Source organism: Acartia tonsa, chromosome 14 (genome assembly GCF_053477335.1).
Source record: "Acartia tonsa isolate MP-2025a chromosome 14, ASM5347733v1, whole genome shotgun sequence".
Taxonomy (NCBI): domain Eukaryota; kingdom Metazoa; phylum Arthropoda; class Copepoda; order Calanoida; family Acartiidae; genus Acartia; species Acartia tonsa.
Window position 1 is genome coordinate 17,656,811 of NC_137273.1, and position 18,416 is coordinate 17,675,226.

An 18,416-nucleotide genomic window follows, 5' to 3' on the forward strand; every position below is an offset into this window, starting at 1 on the left:
TATAAGCGGATGATGCCCTTTACATGATCACTTGAAATCGAAGGAGAACCCGTCCCAAGGGGTGTAGGGTGTGTGTGTGTGTGTGTGTGTGTGAAAGAAGGGGTGTCAACACCATCCTAAAATATGCTACATAAATACTTTTCAATTACTTTTTTCCTTTTTCAATCCATAAGGTTTATAAATTGTTAAGTCGACCCAACTCTTTAAATTTTAGCTCTATAAAGGAAAAATAAAGAATGTTTTTCTTTAAGGGGGGTGGGAGGATTTTCATGGGGGATGCAAATACCATCCCCCCAAAATGAGTTTAAAAGCTTTTCTGGAAATGAGAACCATACCGGTTCTGCACAGCCACACAGACAGACAAAGAGATATCCTGTTAATTTCATTTAAGCATAATGGGATAATATCCAGAGAGTGAGGGGGGGGACAATGGAATGTTTGTTTCACTAGTCCCCAAAGTTTTATAATAACGTTTTCTTATTCTTTGGCTTAACAACTTTGGGAACTTTTAATGAATTTTCATTGGTTGGTTAATGAAGTTGAGTGTCCAAATGTTTCAACCACAAATTGCAATCTAAAGAACAGGTAATTTTGTGTATTAACATTGGGGATGTACGTCTATTTAACAGCCATTGACTTATCCCTTTAGATTCCTGGATAATTTGTATTTACTTCAGGAAAAATCTGCTGGTGAATACAGAATTCCAAGTCTGAAATCTCACAACATACAGCAACAACAACGACAAGACACTGCTCATTATAGTAAAGGGTGTGCATTTAAAACTTTGTTTAACGAATCTTGTAACAATTCGATACAATTTTTAAGGTTTAGCTACTCTATTATTCCACTAGAAAGTCTGTTTGTCTATTTTAGTTATTTAGTTACAAGATTTTCATTTAATGGACAACCCTATTTATGTTTTTGCGTGTCCGTCTGTCTGGTTGCCTTCGTTGTATTTTTCTGATGTAGTCAAGCATCTTTTAATCATAATTTTAATTCTTCTTAATTTCATTACACCAACGTACTTGATAGAAGGAAAAAAAACTTTTAAGATAATAATATCGTATTAAAGACTGACATTTTCATATTGTAGAAAATTTTAAAATTGAAAGTTAAGATTGGTTGGCTATATCATTCTGTTTTTTTTTTCCATAGATTATGCCCAACAACTTCCAATTTGTCTATTTTACTGTAATTGCAAGGAGGGAGGGAACATAAGGCTGTTTATTACAATAGCCTTATACAAAAGTTTTATAATATATTTCTCTTATTTGTTGGCTAAACAACTTTGCGGACTTTTATTTTATCTTTACTGGTTAGTTCAATACGTCCAAAATTTTCAACCACTAATTGTAATCTAAAGAAGGGGTAATTTTGTGTATAATCATTGGGGATGTATCCCTTTAGATTTCTGTGTAATTGTGGAAGAAAGGGGGGAAGAAAATCTCTTCAAAGTAGATGGGTGAGAACCCCATTTCTTCGTCCACTTTTATGTGTAACAAAACAAGAATAAAAGCATCCATAAAAGCGAAGCACTGAAACGGTAGGACAAACGGACATTAACATTTGTATAGTGTCAGAACTGATTAATTAAAATATAAATGTATAAGAGTCGAACCAAAATTGTAAGTAAATTTGTTGAAAAACTGCTGGATACAGGATAATGTTTATGAACATACTTACATTTTTAGGACTTTATTATAGAGTTGCTTCGCTTATAACATTATGCTTTGTTGTCCCTGGAATTAATATATCAAAAATCAGATCAATCGGATGATTAGATCACATGAAAATTTGTTGTTAAAAAAGTAAAAAAAAATCGACATGTTTAAAAAGGACGTACGGACATTCTGGTAATGATTATAGAGTTGCAACGCTTTCTAAATCGTACCTAACTACTAAAGGAATCACCATGCAAAGTTTGAAATCGATAGGACAATTCTAACATGCCTAAATTAACGAAAAAAGCTATCTGTTACGGACGTACAGACGAACCGAACCTAATTATAGAAAAGCTTAGCTTTTAAAAAATTAAATTGATGATGTGTTTAGGGCAGTAAATAAAGCTGGTACTTGGAATACAGAGCCACAACAACAAGGTAAATACAATAGATTTATAAATTATAACTTTAGATGGCTAATCAGACACAATAATCCATAAAGACAAAGCCTAAACTGTGTCAAAAATGATCCATGTGACGTAATAAAATGAAGGAAATGAGAGGAGAAGTGGAAAAAAAACCCTTAAAAAAGAGATGGATAATCCCTCATTTTTATTACGTCACATGGATCATTTTAACAAAATTTGGGCTTTGCCATCCTTAAAACGTATAGATTTCGAGCAATCAAATACATTTGTTTTTTAGTTATTTGATTCATTCCAATACTACGAGCAAGATAAATTATTCCATAAAACTATATACATAATAGACTTTATAAGACAAGCGGTTACGCCCCCTAGAAGCCTCTAGTGGCACTGAAGTTTGAGGGGGGAAAAGTCGACCTCATCCCATTTTAAATTTGTGTTTAAAAGAGTAAAAAAATATTTTTTGGTTGAGAGGGGGTTGAAGACACCCTCCCCAAAAATAGTTTAAAACCTTCCCAGTACCTTTGAGAAGCTTCACTGTAAAGGAGAACAATATCGGTTTAGTGGTTAGCGAGATCCTTTGGGACAACTAAAAACACTTACTACTTTATATAATAGGATAAAAAGAATTTTAATGAAACAGGTAGTTTTGAAATCAACATTCAATTTTAAGAACGTTTCAAAAAAAATTTCATGAGATCCTTTATTTAAAAGCGCAAATACAATCTAAATTAATTAATTTTGACATCTGTCATTGGTGGATTAAAAACTATCTGCGCTCTGATTGGTTAAATGATGTATGACACTTGAGCTTCTCCAATCACAGATGTCAGAGTTAATTACCTAAAACTACATTTGTGCTATTAAATAAGAAATGTCATGAAATTTAAAAAAAACATTCTTAAAATTTAATGTTGATTTCAAAACTACCTGTTTCATTATCATTCTTTATCTATAATACAATTTAGAATGTCTGTCTGTCCGTTCATCCGTTTTTTAAGATCTTGGTAACCACTGAACCGATTGGATTCTACTCTTCAGTAAATTTACCTACTGGTCCTTTGGTGGTTTTAGGCTGTTTTCTTGGGGGGTGGCACACCCCAACCCCCACAAAAAAAAACAAAAATTAGATTTTTTTGCATATATTTTTTGCGAATTCGCCATTTATTCGCAAAAATTGGCGACTCATTTGCAAATTTTTCAGCTGTGATTGGCGATTTATTCACAAATTTTTTCGGGTAGGTAGGTAATATAAGATGTAATGATTACCATACTCATTCTTTTTTTTTTAAATTTCCTCATAGGGTAAAGCCCCTAGAGGCTAGGGGCGAAGCTGCTAGTTTACTCATACATCATGATAGATCCAACTATCTATAGCTGAATTAATGTGTATGTTTTGTCATAACACGAGTGCATAAATTTATAAATTAGAAATTTGTCTAATTTGTCATATTATGCAATTGAAATGAAAATAATTGCCTTATGTATCAAAATTCTATACACTTATTAACCAACTAGTGGCTTCGCCCCAAGAGGTATAATTACATCTTCTATTACTTACCCAGCAGAACGGATCACAAATTTTCGCACCTACCCAGCAGGAAAACATTTTGCGATTAAATTCGCGAAATTCGTAAATTTCGTAAATTTCGTAAAATTCGTAAAATTCATAAAATTCGTAAAATTTGTAAAAAAAAAAAAAAAAAAAAATGAGGGGGGATTTTTTTGTTTTTTGGGGGGGGTTAAGGGTGTCCCACCCCCCAAGAAAATAGCTTAAAACCACCGCAGGACCAATAGGTACATTCCCTGAAGAGTAGAGCCCATTCGGTTCAGCGGTTACCGAGATCTTAAGCTTCAGACGGACAGACAGACATCGTTCTACTTTGTATTATAGATAATATGGCTGGATTTTTCCTTCACTGTACTCCTATTGGTCAATTTTCCTTCACTGTACTTCTGTTGGTCAATTTTCCTTCACTGTACTCCTATTGGTTTATTTACTGAGTAGGAATCTATATCTTCTATATTTATTGTAACTACGAAAATACAATTCATGTCAGTTTGATTTTAACAAAGCATTTGATCTTCGGAGGGGCTTAAACATTGACAGATAAATAAAATGGTAAAAAGTTTGAAATGTTCGTCCGTAAGTATGAAACGGATATGGGGGGGTTGCCGGGGGGGGGGGGGGGCGTGAATTTCTTGGCTCTTGATAAAGATAGATGGCTGACTTTTTTGTGCAAATTCCCGTTATCGTTGTGAATTCAGAATTTAATTGGTCCGTCGGTTTGTCGGTTATGTTATAAATAACAAATCCATATTTTGTGTAAAAAGGTTTTGTATTTTTTTTTTACTTTCCAGATATATATTTTTATGACATATGCTCTATAACTGACTTTGTCAGTTAGTCAGTTAGTATTTTTGTGCTTCGCTAATGATGTTGGTACATAGCGTTTCTACAACTGGCAGAAATACAGCTAGATGCTTTTTTGTCAAATGTAAAAAAACTCTGCCAAAAGTACAGTCATACTTAAAGTAGCTGTCGGTTGTAGAAACGGCAACGTCACAATGATGTATGTATGGTGTCATACTTGCTACTTTTTTAGTGGATGGAAATCGAGATATGGGGGCGGACGCGCAGGCCATGCGCACAATCAGCCTCGAGAGAATGGATAGGATCAACTTTGAAATGAATCCACCAACTGATAGGTAGTATGTAAACCGGTTCGTGGAAACGAATTAAGATTTTCCAGAACGATACATTTTGATGTGTATATATTCTGGGAATTTAGGTGACAGCGGGAAGTGTCATGTGTGACGTCATAAAACTACATCTTTTATCCATATCTTTTTTAGGTATCTCGTTTCCCACTTCTCCCCTCATCCTTCCTTTTTAGACGTATTTTTATGACGTCACACATGACACTTTCTGCTTTGAGTCATAGCTATTTTTTTCTTGTAAATTTAGAATGAATGATTTCTCATTAGTAGCAAAGTTATTAAGCAGGTTATTAGGGACTATAAGCTGCCTTAAAGTTACTCTAAAACTAACGTATGTTCGACCAACACAAATTCCAAGCTTATCTAAATAATCAAGTTAGGTGCCTGTACCCACATTTACCAGTGGATTCAAGATTTGTCAAAAGAGTTATACACTTTTGAAAAAAACGCCATAAATATGCAATTAAAGAGGTTTATGCTTTCTCCCTCCTTAAACAACAACAAAAGACTTTAAATACTGTAATTTAAAACACTTCGTTTTTAACTAAACACAATGCTACTTTTGCTTATCTTTGAAAAAATAATTGTATAGGAAACCAAGCTTATAGAAAACGCTATAAGATTAAGCTTTAAAAATAAAGAGTACCTAATACTTTTAAAAATTCTTTTAGGTGGCATTTGTTGTATTTGACCTTAGTTCTACAAGGAGTTGGCACTATTATTCCATGGAATATATTTATCAATGCTAAATCAGTAAGTATTTATCTATTATACCTGTCTGTAGTTCTACATAGAGTTGGCACTATTATTCCATGGAATATATTTATCAATGCTAAATCAGTAAGTATTTATCTATTATAACTGCCTATAGTTCTACAAAGAGTTGGCACTATTATTCCATGGAATATATTTATAAATTCTAAATCAGTAAGTATTTATCTATTATACCTGTCTATATTTCTACATAGCGTTGGCACTATTATTCCATGGAATATATTATCAATGCTAAATCAGTAAGTATTTATCTATTATACCTGTCTATATTTCTACATAGAGTTGGCACTATTATTCCATGGAATATATTTATCAATGCTAAATCAGTAAGTATTTATATATTATACCTGTCTGTAGTTCTACATAGATTTGGCACTATTATTCCATGGAATATATTTATCAATGCTAAATCAGTAAGTATTTAACTATTATACTTGCCTATAGTTCTACAAAGAGTTGGAACTATTATTCTATGGAATAAATTTATAAATGCTAAATCAATAAGTATTTATCTTTTATACCTGTCTATATTTCTACATAGAGTTAGCACTATTATTCCATGGACTGTATTTACATTCATAAAAGAAAAGAACAAATTATGTGAATATGTGAAAAGCTTAAATATTTACAAGTTTTAAATGAATTTATTTCTGATAATTATTATAGAGTTACTACATTAAATCAATATATCTTGTTACATTTATTACTGTATTAAGACAAAGGACGCCTCTTAAGGGGCGTTTCATCGTATTCACATTAGCTTTTCTCCTATTTCTATCTCCTGTAAAGCTAATTTCCTAACCCTAAGGGGCAATCATTTAGATTTATCTAACCTAAAGTAACTTATCAAAAGCTACTGTGAAAATACGGCGAAACGCCCTTTCAGAGGCGATATGACGAAACCGACATAAAGTTTTGCTTTTAAAATAAAGGGAAAGGTAGGTTGCAGGTAAAATCCGTAAAGGTGTGTGTTTTAAGGATGAAAAATAGTAGTAGAACGAAAATATTCACTAAATATGTGTATTTCTTATTGAAAAGAACTTTAGACAAATTTGAAAAAAATAACATAGTTTTTTATCGTTCTACTACTGTTTTTAACTTAAAACACACAACCTTTACGGATTTTACCCGCAACCTACTTTTCCCTTTATAATTTTACCCTTATTTCAGCAACAAAGGCACACAAGGGCAGACTGGATATTTCTACTTCAAGACGTAAGTAAAGATTCTAGATGCGTCTAGTGCCCTAGGAAAATAGGGAAATATGTCAATTCCTTCGGCCTAACTATTCTACTGACGTCATATTAGAGGGAAAGAGAAAGGGAAGTTGGGAAAGAAAAACCCCTAGAAAAGAGATGTGGTATAGGGTATTTCCTGACGCCAATAAAATAGGTAAGCCAAAAGCAGTGACATCAATCCCCATTTTGCTAGGACGCTATAGCCAGCTACAAACTTGACTTCCATAACAACATCCACAGAAAAATCATGGATGAACAAACGGACAAATTGATTTATTGAGTAGATGTTTAGTGGTCATAATGAGAAGGATAATCATGCAACATTCATAAAACAGTTGTCTGAAGTATGCATGACCGACAGACGGACGGACCAAGTTTGTTGCAACCAAGTAGCAACCAAATGGATGAATAATTGTAACTTTGTATCAGAAACAAGGACAAAAATGTAAACAACAAGCAAAGTTTTAGAAATAATAAGTAATAACAAAGTAAAATAGAGACAGAGAGAGAAATAGAGAGACAGAAAGACAGACAGATAGAGAGAGAGAGAGAGGGAGCGAGAGAGAGAGAGAGAGAGAGAGAGAGAGAGAGAGAGAGAGAGAGAGAGAGAGAGAGAGAGAGAGAGAGAGAGAGAGAGAGAGAGAGAAAGTGAGAGAAAGACAGACAGAAAGACAGACATAGAAAAAGAGAAAGAAATACAAAAACAGAATAAGTGAGAAAGAGAAGAAGAAGAAAAGAGAGAGTGAGAGAAAAAATCAAGAAAGGGAACTTAAGAGATGAGAATGGTACAGATATACAACAAGAGGATTACAGGCAGACAGACAGATCACTAATAGATTAAATAATCTAAATATAAAATGAATAATTATTTTATTTTAGTATTTGTTGAATTACGAACTTGGTGCTGAAATCTCTGTGAGGCCGGAGGAAAGTGCAAGTTTTTATCGCCTAAATACGCCTTTTTCGCAAACATTTTAACCGTCTGAATACTCTTTTTTCAAACCTTTAAATCACTTTATTAATGTTTTTTTTTATGTAATAGTGAAGATATTCTATGATCCTCTTTGTCCGTTCACAATAAAAAGTTGATCACAAAAGTTTACAAACAAGTACCCGAGAAAAAAGCCATCTATATAGAATAGCAGCCGAGTAAATCAAATTTTTACAATAGAAATCAAATGACCGTCATATTTTAGGTAGACTGACGGACAAAACTTATTGTTATAGAGAATATTCACAAAAGTTTCAGCCGCCTATCTTAAATAGCAGTCGAATAAATCACATTTTTCATACTGTTTTTTCTCATAACGACAGACGGACCGGACATTTTGTAAACGACAATTAGACTAACAATTTTTTATACAGCTTGCTATGCTATATTATCAAAATTCACCTTTTGTACCTTAAGCTAATTGCGATTTTCTTCCACTTTTTACAGATGTTGTACACCTCGTACTTTTTACAATACCTTACACTAGGCAAGGAGGACAAATTAAATTATATAACGACTTTGATTATCCTTATACTAAAGTAACAGGATGTTTGTCTGTGTGTTTGTACCGGAGGATCTCGCTAACCGCTGAACCAATTGGGTTCTCCTTAACAGGGTAGCTTCTAATAGGTCACGGGAAGGTTTATAACTATTTTGGGGGAGGGTACCACCACCCTCCTAAGATAAATCGCCCCTAGAAAAAAATTACACCTCCGAATAAAATAATAAATAAAGGCATCTAGGGGGCGTTGCCACTAGTAAAATATATACATACTTAAATCCAAATAAAAAAGGATGACAACATTAATAAAAGTAATGAATAACAAATCATACGGCCAAAGCTTCAATACAGGATATTTGATAACTACGTTCTACCGTATTTAGACTTTATTGTCATAGGAATCGCCGTATAAAAACATATGAAAGTAGAACGGCTATATAATGTAAGAAATGTATAAAAATCAACATATTGCAACGCTTTCTACATATTACCAAACTGTTTCGTGAATCTTATTGCCGAGTTTGAAATCTGTAGGATAATTCCAACATGTTTAGGAACCCCAATTATACAAAAGCTTTGCCTTTATAAAACACAAATAATTCAAACGTCGGTTCTATAGTTCTCAAGTTATATAACACTAAAATTTTGGATGGAAGTCTAAAGTTTACCAATTAATCCTTTAACATAGAGATATTATACAAATAGATTGGAAATTTCTCGAAATACATTTGTTGTGTTGTAAAGGAACATGATTGATTGATTGAATATTTTCGACGCGGCATCTGCGCACATAAAGCAAGGCCTTGTGACACTAATACCTATTGCTATACTACAATTTTTATTCAAATTGGCAGTAATAATTTCTTAAATTGACTTAAGAGTGGAATCGTGTTCTAAAAGTTTTCAAGATATTAGTAATTTTATTAAAGTCACCCAAGAACCTTTATCTAAGCGACTTGCTTTCATATTAAACTTGGCAAAAACAAACGTTTAAAGAATAAACATATCTTTATGCCTAATTTGATTAGGCTAGGTTCAAAGGGCCCCACAGAGTTAGAGCCCTATCTGCAGGGATAGAAATAATTTTTCCTTCATATTTTAAAATAAGGGTTTGGGAGTTCTGTATAATTCATGAAATAGGTTTTATAACAGCATAAAATATTGTAATTTGTTAATTTGGGACATTTAAAGTTACTATTTCATAAACTTGTTTTCAGAATGATTTACAAAGTACATATTTTCACAAGCGGCTACGCCCCTTCACCTCTAGTGGCACATTAACTGTTTTTGTTTTGTTTTAAATAATACAATAACTATCTTTGTTGCTTTCAAGTCTCTACGATACCTTGCTATGTTGCATTCAAGTCTCCATAGTTAAAAGAAAAAAATCGTTTTTTTCGATTTCTCTTGGGAGGGTGTGGTACCCTCCACCAAAATAGTTATAAACCTTCCCAGGACCTATGAGAAGGTACCCTGTTAAGGAGAGCCCGATTGGTTCAACAGACAACCAGACATCCTGTTACTTTATCATAAGGATAACTATGTGGTAGAAAATAAAAGGTTCTTTAAATCAGATAGGTATTATAAAAATAATCATTAAAAATACCTTTTTTCATTTTTATAAGAAGTGTAAAGGAAATTTTTTTTAAAATATGCGTTTTTTTGCTGTATGAAAATCAATAATCTATATAAATTATTGGTCTAAGTTTTAATTCTCTATCAGACTTTAGATGCACTTTATTTACAGAATTCGGGAAAGGGAAAATTTTTAGAAATTTAAGGGAATGTACCATTGTTTTTTTTTTGTAAATCGAAAACCCTTGAAAAAAAACACATTTTAGAAAAAGAAATTTCCCCTTAGAAAAATTCTATAAAAAAAATAATAATATAATAAACTAAAGGTTCATCTTCAAATTTTCTTCTTTTCAATATCTTTGTTAGTACTTTTAGAGTTAAATATATTACCAAACAACTATTTTTTACCATTAAAATTTTTTTAATAAAACTTATTCCTAGTCATTGATATTAATCCAAAATGTTGAAGTTGAAATATAAATTTTGAATAAAATAGTTTTGTAATTTAGAGACTAGAAAAGAAAAATTATAACAAGAAAGTACAGTAAAGCTAAAACTAATATTTGTTTTCATTAAAAGTTCTTGGTAACCGCTGAACCGATTGGGTTCTACTCTTCAGGGAATATACCTACTGGTCCTGTGGTGGTTTTAAGCTATTTTCTTGGGAGGTGGGACAGCTGCAACCCCCCCCCAAAAAAAAAAAAAATCTCCCCAACGCCGAAGCGTCCTATTAGTCCTATAATATAAAGTAGTAAAGTTAAGCTTAAGGTCTCAGAAACTGGTAGTACAAATAAACTACACTTTTTAAGTAAGCTTTATAAATTTCTGCTGGTTTTAGTATACATTCCTGGCCGCCTTCCCCCTCCCCTAGATTCTAGGTGCAAGTAATTATAAACAAACCAACTGTTTTGCACTCATTCAATAAATTGTCTGTTATTAATTATTTACCATACTAAAACTTTTGAAAATCAACTTTGCCTTCTTGGTCAGCAAAATCATTAGTTATTCACAGACAGACATCCTGTTACTTTTAGATAAGGAAAAATACAAAATTAATAATATTTATGCAATTATTTTTCATTACTTCATAACTTATAATGACGGTTGCTGTCTTGTAATCTATAATACAAAGTAGAACGATGTCTGTTTGTCTGTCTGTTTGTTTGTCTGTCTGTTTGTCTGTCTGTTTGTCTGTCTGTTTGTAGCGAAGGATCTCGCTAACCGCTGAACCGATCGGGTTCTCCTTTACAGGGTAGCTTCTCATAGGTCCCGGGAAAGTTTATAACTATTTTCTTGGGGGGTGGAACACCCCCACCCCCCCAAAAAATGAAAAATCCCCCCCCCCAAAAAAAAAAATTTTCTTAAAATTTTTCTTTTAAATCTAAAATACAAAAAATTGGTTTGTTTAAACCTCTTGGGGCAAAGCCCCTAGAGGCTAGGGGCGAAGCCGCTAGTTAATTTGATAATGAGTTTAATTTGTCCCCTTTGTTCGTAGCTCATCTACCGAACCTTGTGTTCAACTGGCTCAATGTTTTCTTTCAATTTGGGTGAGTTTTTAGTAGCGCAGCTTTTCTATATCTGGGATATGTTCGACTGATTGGCCATATTCATTATTGAACAAGAATGACAACATCCATAAAAGCGAAGCTCTGAAACGGTAGGACAAACGGACATTAACACTTGTATAATGTCAGAACTGAATAATCAGAATGTAAATGTATAAGAGTCAAAGCAAAATTGCAAGTAAATTTGTTGAAAAACTGCTTGATACAGGATAATGTTTATGGACATACTTACATTTTTAGGACTTAATTATAGAGTTGCTTCGCTTATAATATTGTACTTTGTTGTCCCAGGAATCAGTATACCAAAAATCAGACCAATCAGATAATTAGGTCACATACAAATTTGTTGTTAAAAATTTTAAAAAATCAACATGTTTAAAATGGACGTACGGACATTCTGGTAATGATTAGAGAGTTGCTACGCTTTCTAACTCGTACCTAACTTCTACAGGAATCACCATGCAAAGTTTGAAATCGATAGGACAATTCTAACATGCCTAAATTAACGAAAAAAGCTATCCGTTACGGACGGACGGACCGACCCTAATTATAGAAAAGCTTCGCTTTAAAAAGGGTTATGATTATTAAAATTTTCAAAAAATTCGAATCATGCAAAGAAAACGAAGAAGCGAGTTTCGTCGCATTTTCATAGTAGCTTTTATCCTATTTCTAGCCTATGTTGGGCAATCATTAACATTTATCTAACTGAACCAAAAAAAAACCTATCAATAATCAAAAGCTACTGTGAAAAAACGATGAAACACGCTATGTTCAATAGTAAAATAATTTTGCCATTAATTCATAATCATAAAAAAGAATGGGAAAATGAGGGTTGTAGATTCATTTAAAAGTAATTGCTCTTTCCCTCCCTGTGCAACTCTGAATTATTCTCAGCTGCTATAAAATATAGATTTATAATTGTTTTTAGATATCCATAATTATGATTCATATTTAAACATTTTTCTATCATTTATTCAGCGGGTGCATAACTCCACGGATTGTGTGGTCCTTGCTGGCTGAGATCCTGGTAATGATCTGTACAATAGTTCTGGCCATGATGGATACCTCACACACACCAGACCTTGCCTTCTACATCAGGAAAACAACATTAGAAATTTGAGAGGACTGAATAGAAAGCAGTATTATGAGTAAACCTAATAATAAACAGTATTATGAGAGAACTGGACAGAAAGCAGAATTACGAGAGAAAGTAATAGAAAGACGTAAAAGAACCTAATAGAGAGCACTATTAAGAGGGAACCGAATAATAAGCAGCATAAGGAAGGAACCAAATTAGAGCAGCATTTTAGATAGACAAGAGAGATCCAAATAGAGAGCAGTATTACAGATAGACATGAGAGAACCAATTAGAAAACAGTCTTGCAGAAGAACATGGGAGAACCAAATATAGAGCAGTATTACAAATAGACACTAGAGAACCTAATCAAAGAAGATAAAGTATAGAATAGAATCCAGGTAGAAGATTCTGCCTGGCTAGCCTGAAGTAAAATTGGAACTTTTGAAAGACCAAAACGGCTACAAGGCTGTTAGTAAATAACATGATATCAGTAATTATTCAGAAAAAATATTCAAAATAAATTTCTTTTCCAATGATTTACTAAAAGCCATGTAGCCAAGAATCCAGCTTCCTCTTCCCTATTCACAATGGATTAAAAATGAATTTAATGTGCATATTAAGCCTTAAAAAAATAATTATGTAAGAAAATTTACAAAAAAATATTGGTCTCAGTATTTATATTATAAAACTAAGTTGCGCTCTTATGTTTCTTATATTAGATGTTGATACAAATTAAACTTTTCTAGTTTTGTCCAACTAGTCATTGTGATTTGTACTTTATCATTATTGTCTTTACTGCGCAAGTCAAAGATTCCTTCAAATTTCCCAGAAATATTTAGGGTTTTCATTTCTATTCCTCCTTATTCTATGAACCTAATAGAGAACAGTATTACACTAGAGACCGAATAGAAATCAGTATTACATAGAAACCAGATTAAGAGCAGTATTTTAGATACGCATGAGAGAACCAATTAGAGAGCAGTATTACAGATAGACATGAGAGATCCAAATAGAGAGCAGTATTGCAGTAGTATAATGAGATAACCTTATCTATCATCAAAATTTTACTAATTGTTGTTTGTATAGTTTGGTGTCAGTATTGGTGCTAAATATGGCGGCTGGAGTTTATCAGGAAAATTATTAACCTTATCATACAGTCATATTTATATTTATATGCATGCAGAAGTGGGGTGTAGGCGGGTGATGACACCCCACATAAAATAGTTGGAATTGTGTAGGAATGAGTTGTCTCATCCCCACAAGACTGCATCTCCCCTCCTTGGGTCAATTCCTGTGCACGCCACTGGTCATATTATGTAGTGCAGCTGAGGCAACAAAGTAAATGGTTGAAAAATAAAAACTATACTAAAGTTTATTGGCACAAAGTTTTAAAATCACAAAAAAATACAAATAACTTGAATTGTCTAATTTTTAAATCATTCTACTTGGTACTTGTACCTTTTCCCTAACAAGGAAACTGACATGACCACATTGATAATTATCTTAATTTGTAATTGTATTGCTCTTATTGATCCTTTTTTAGCACATATAGCTTTTTTCTTATTTAATTCAAATTATTATTAGATAAAATATTAAAGTACATTGTTACCTAAAGTCAATGCATTTCTAGTTGACCTAATGAATTATTTTGCCAACATATTCAATAAATCTTGCATCAAGAGGCAATAGAAAAATTGCCTCTATTTTAGCTGAAAAAAGTTTCCATTTTCCATTCTGATTGGAATGGACCTTTATTTCCAACTTACTGAGGTAATTTCTCTTCAACAAACATCAATAAACCTTAGGCTAAAGATTCTCTTAAAAAGCAAGCATTGGCAACAATCAATACTGGCCAAAAAAATTTTATACATAAAAAAGTCTCTAAAAACTTTAGATTTTTCTAATATGTTAGTGAAGGGGGGATTTTTTAATGCAACCATCTCGTAATCAATGATTAAATGGCACTTAGAATTCGAATTTTGATCTGAAATTTTGCATGAATAATCCTTGGTAGGACTATTTTTCCTAAATCGAACAAAAAGTTGGAAAAGTAACAGCTAACAGATGGCGGCTCAGCCGTTTTGCCATTTTTTTGGTATCTTAAAAGCAAATTAGTCACGAAACCTATCTCCACATAATACTTTTCGTCACTCAAAAACCTGATCAAACGGTTCTGGCCGATAGCTGTTGGTACTAGAAATTTAAAAAAATGGTTATTGCTATCATTTTACATTTGAAATTAAACCAAAAATATGTTTTAAAAAGTTGATTCCTACGTAATTAATGATGAATTTGCCCTGAAAATAGGCAAAAAACGGCTAAACGGCTGAGCCGCCAGCCATTACTTTTCCAACGTTTTGATCGATTTAGGGAAAATAGATCTACCAAGAATTACTCATGAAAAATTTCAGATCGAAATTCGAATTCTAAGTTCCATTTAATCATTGACTACGAGATGGTTGCATTAAAAAACCCCCCCTTAGATAAGATTTATTATACATTAAGACTTATTTTCTAGGTAATTTAAAGCGAAGCTTTTCTATAATTAGGGTCGGTCCGTCCGTCCGTACGTCCGTCCGTACGTCCGTCACGGATAGCTTTTTTCGTTAATTTAGACATGTTAGAATTGTCCTATCGATTTCAAATTTTGCATGGTGATTCCTTTAGTAGTTAGGTACGATTTAGAATGCGTAGCAACTCTATAATCATTACCAAAATGTCCGTACGTCCATTCTAAACATGTTGATTTTTTTACTTTTTTAAATAGCTTTTTTCGTTAATTTAGGCATGTTAGAATTGTCCTATCGATTTCAAATTTTGCATGGTGATTCCTGTAATAGTTAGGTACGAGTTAGAAAGCGTAGCAACTCTATAATCATTACCAGAATGTCCGTACGTCCATTTTAAACATGTTGATTTTTTTTTTTATTCATTTTTAACAACTAATTTGTATGTGACCTAATTATCCGATTGGTCTGATTTTTGGTATACTGATTCCTGGGACAACAAAGTACAATATTATAAGCGAAGCAACTCTATAATCAAGTCATAAAAGGTAAGTATGTCCATAATCATTATCCTGTATCAAGCAGTTTTTCAACAAATTTACTTACAATTTTGCTTTGACTCTTATACATTCGCATTCTGATTATTCAGTTCTGACATTATACAAGTGTTAATGTCCGTTTGTCCTACCGTTTCAGAGCTTCGCTTTTATGGATGTTGTCATCCTTGTTGCTCTACAAAATATATTGTAATAAAACCATCTATACTAAAAAAAAACACAATTTAAATATAACAGACCCGAATAGGCCCGGCCTAATTATAGAAAAGGTTCGCTTTTAAAACAATAAATCAACCAATAGGAAAGGTCTAAATAAGAAGCAAGGTGGCCAAATAAATGTCATAAACAAAATAAATAAGAAATTGGATGAAAGTTTGACATAGTATGATAGTATGCATTTTTTTCAAACAATTCTGCAACATAACTTATTATAGAGAGAGAGAAAAAGTTATTATTTTTTATATTAAACATTCATATCCTTATACTAAAGTAGCAGGATGTGTGTTTGTCTCAGTGTCTGTATGTCTGTTTGTTTGTGCCTGTCTGTACCGAAGGATCTTGATAACCGTTGAACCGATTGGGTTCTACTTAACAGGGTAGCTTCTCATAGGTCCCGGGAAGGTTTATATAAATAAGGTTTACCACCACCTTCCCAAGAGAAATCGCCCCTAGAAAAAAATACCCCCCAATAAAAAATTTTGTCTCCCCAAAATTTTTTAAAAACTTTTTCTTTGAAAATCTAAAATAAGAATATCAAATTCGACTTCCCCCTCCTCAAGTGCCCCTAGAGGCCTATAGGGATACGTGAGTGAGGGGATTGGGTATGAATGAGGTCGACTCTCAACTTTTAGTTTTAGCTTCAAAAATTTTTTTTTGAGGTGGGGAGGGGGGTACTTTCTCTTTGGAATAATATAATATAATATAATTTTAATTTTATATTATATCCCAGTAATATAAAATTATATGTCGCTTAATGTTATCTTAATGTTTCTTATTCGTTGGCTTAACAACTTTTAAGTGAATTTGGATTGGTTGGCTAATTGAGTTGAGTGTTGAAACGTTTCAACAGCAAATTTAATCTACAGAAGGGGTAATTTGTGTATCACATTAAGGATTTACATTATTTTATCGGACATTGTCTTATCCCTATAGATCTCAGAGAGTGATTAATTTTACAGCATATTAGTTCCTTTTATTCCAAATTCTATGTAACTATTATTTTAAAGTTTATATCAATGATATCCCCCCCCCCTAGATATACCACACTTTTCTGGGATCTTGCCAAGTCAAGTATCAACTGTTGGGAATATCAAAGGATGACTCCATGCAAAATTTGAGCCGGATCCGGCCAAAACCGGCCGTGAATTTTATAAAAAACCGGTTTTTTCCGGTTTTTAGGGGGTATCTGTAAATCGATTCAGCTGGAGCAAAACCGTTTAGAGGTACAAAAATTTTTACTTCACATGAAATTTAGCCAATGTAATTGCCTACAAAAATGTACTTCATCATCAACTTGATTGGACAACTCTTTCCCCTCCTAAATGTCCATTAAAATCTCGGAAACGGCAAAAATCGCCAAAAATCACGCCTTCGGCGGCGAATAACGGCTAAACGGTCAGCCGGAGGCGAATGAAACATAAATAAAGAAATGTCCGCCTCAAAAAATTGTTTAACATCAATGAGATGCTTGAAGTCTCTAAAACGACTCCTTCCCCTCCTTTAAGGGGAAAAAATGAAAAAACGTGATTTTCAAAAGTATGCCCACTTCGTGGGTGTGGGGGGCACTGAACCTGTCACCCCAGGGTCACCAAATATAAAGTCTAGGCGGCCCACAATGCTGAATTTTCACCAAGTGAAAGTCTTGTGTCATTATCTCTTATGAGAAAAAAAGTTATTAATTAATTAAAATTTCAAATTTTGATTTTTTGATGGATTTCTTTGATGAAATGACAGGCTGGTCAACTTTTAGGACATTTTTTGCGGTTTTTGGCCCGCCACGCCCTAACGGTTTGAGATAATCTCACGGGACCTTTTGCCCAACCTAAGTCTGATTATTTGTGAGGTCTAAGAAAAAAAAATCCCGGATTGGATGAAGCACGACGTCGCTGCGCGCCGTCAAAAATCGCTGGTCGGCTCATTTTGCCCCCTCTATCACTCACCTCGTGCCATTTTTCTGTGTAAAGATTCTAATTATAATCTTTTGCGTAAGTCTGATTTTTTTTCCTAGACCTCACAAATAACCAGACTTAGGTTGGGCAAAAGGTCCTGTAAGATTATCTCAAACCGTTTGGGCGTGACGGCCTAAAAACCGCAAAAAATGGCCTAAAAATTGACTACCCTGTCATTTCATCAAAGAAATCCATCAAAAAATCACAATTTGAAATTTTAATTAATTAATAACTTTTTTCTCAAAAGAGATAATGACACAAGACTTTCACTTGGTGAAAATTCAGCATTGTGGGCTGCCTAGACTTTATATTTGGTGACCCTGGGGTGACAGGTTCAGTGCCCCCCACACCCACGAAGTGGGCATACTTTTGAAAATCACGTTTTTTCATTTTTTCCCCTTAAAGGAGGGGAAGGAGTCGTTTTAGAGACTTAAAGCAAATCTTTGATGTGGAACAACTTTTTGAGGCGGACATTTCTTTATTTATGTTTCATTCGCCTCCGGCTGACCGTTTAGCCGTTATTCGCCGCCGAAGTCGTGATTTTTGGCGATTTTTGCCGTTTCCGAGATTTTAATGGACATTTAGGAGGGGAAAGAGTTGTCCAATCAAGTTGATGATGAAGTACATTTTTGTAGGCAATTACATTGGCTAAA

The 18,416-nt window shown here is 33.4% G+C and overlaps 1 protein-coding gene across 5 annotated transcripts in view; it reads left to right on the forward strand.

Annotated features, from left to right (window-relative positions):
* LOC145305915 (equilibrative nucleoside transporter 1-like) overlaps nt 1–18,416 on the forward strand; it is an 83,426-nt gene that overhangs the window by 47,195 nt on the left and 17,815 nt on the right. For 4 of the 5 annotated variants that reach the window (XM_080147786.1, XM_080147790.1, XM_080147789.1 and 1 more), the window contains 10 exons: nt 678–769; nt 2,054–2,100; nt 4,694–4,796; nt 5,480–5,561; nt 6,753–6,797; nt 7,700–7,753; nt 8,259–8,298; nt 11,384–11,435; nt 12,432–12,549; nt 13,616–13,659. In XM_080147786.1, the coding sequence (XP_080003912.1) occupies nt 678–769; nt 2,054–2,100; nt 4,694–4,796; nt 5,480–5,561; nt 6,753–6,797; nt 7,700–7,753; nt 8,259–8,298; nt 11,384–11,435; nt 12,432–12,549; nt 13,616–13,659 (677 nt within the window). Of the gene's footprint in view, nt 1–677; nt 770–2,053; nt 2,101–4,693; nt 4,797–5,479; nt 5,562–6,752; nt 6,798–7,699; nt 7,754–8,256; nt 8,299–11,383; nt 11,436–12,431; nt 12,550–13,615; nt 13,660–18,416 lie in introns of all 5 variants that reach the window. The other variant, XM_080147788.1, reaches the window with a different exon arrangement.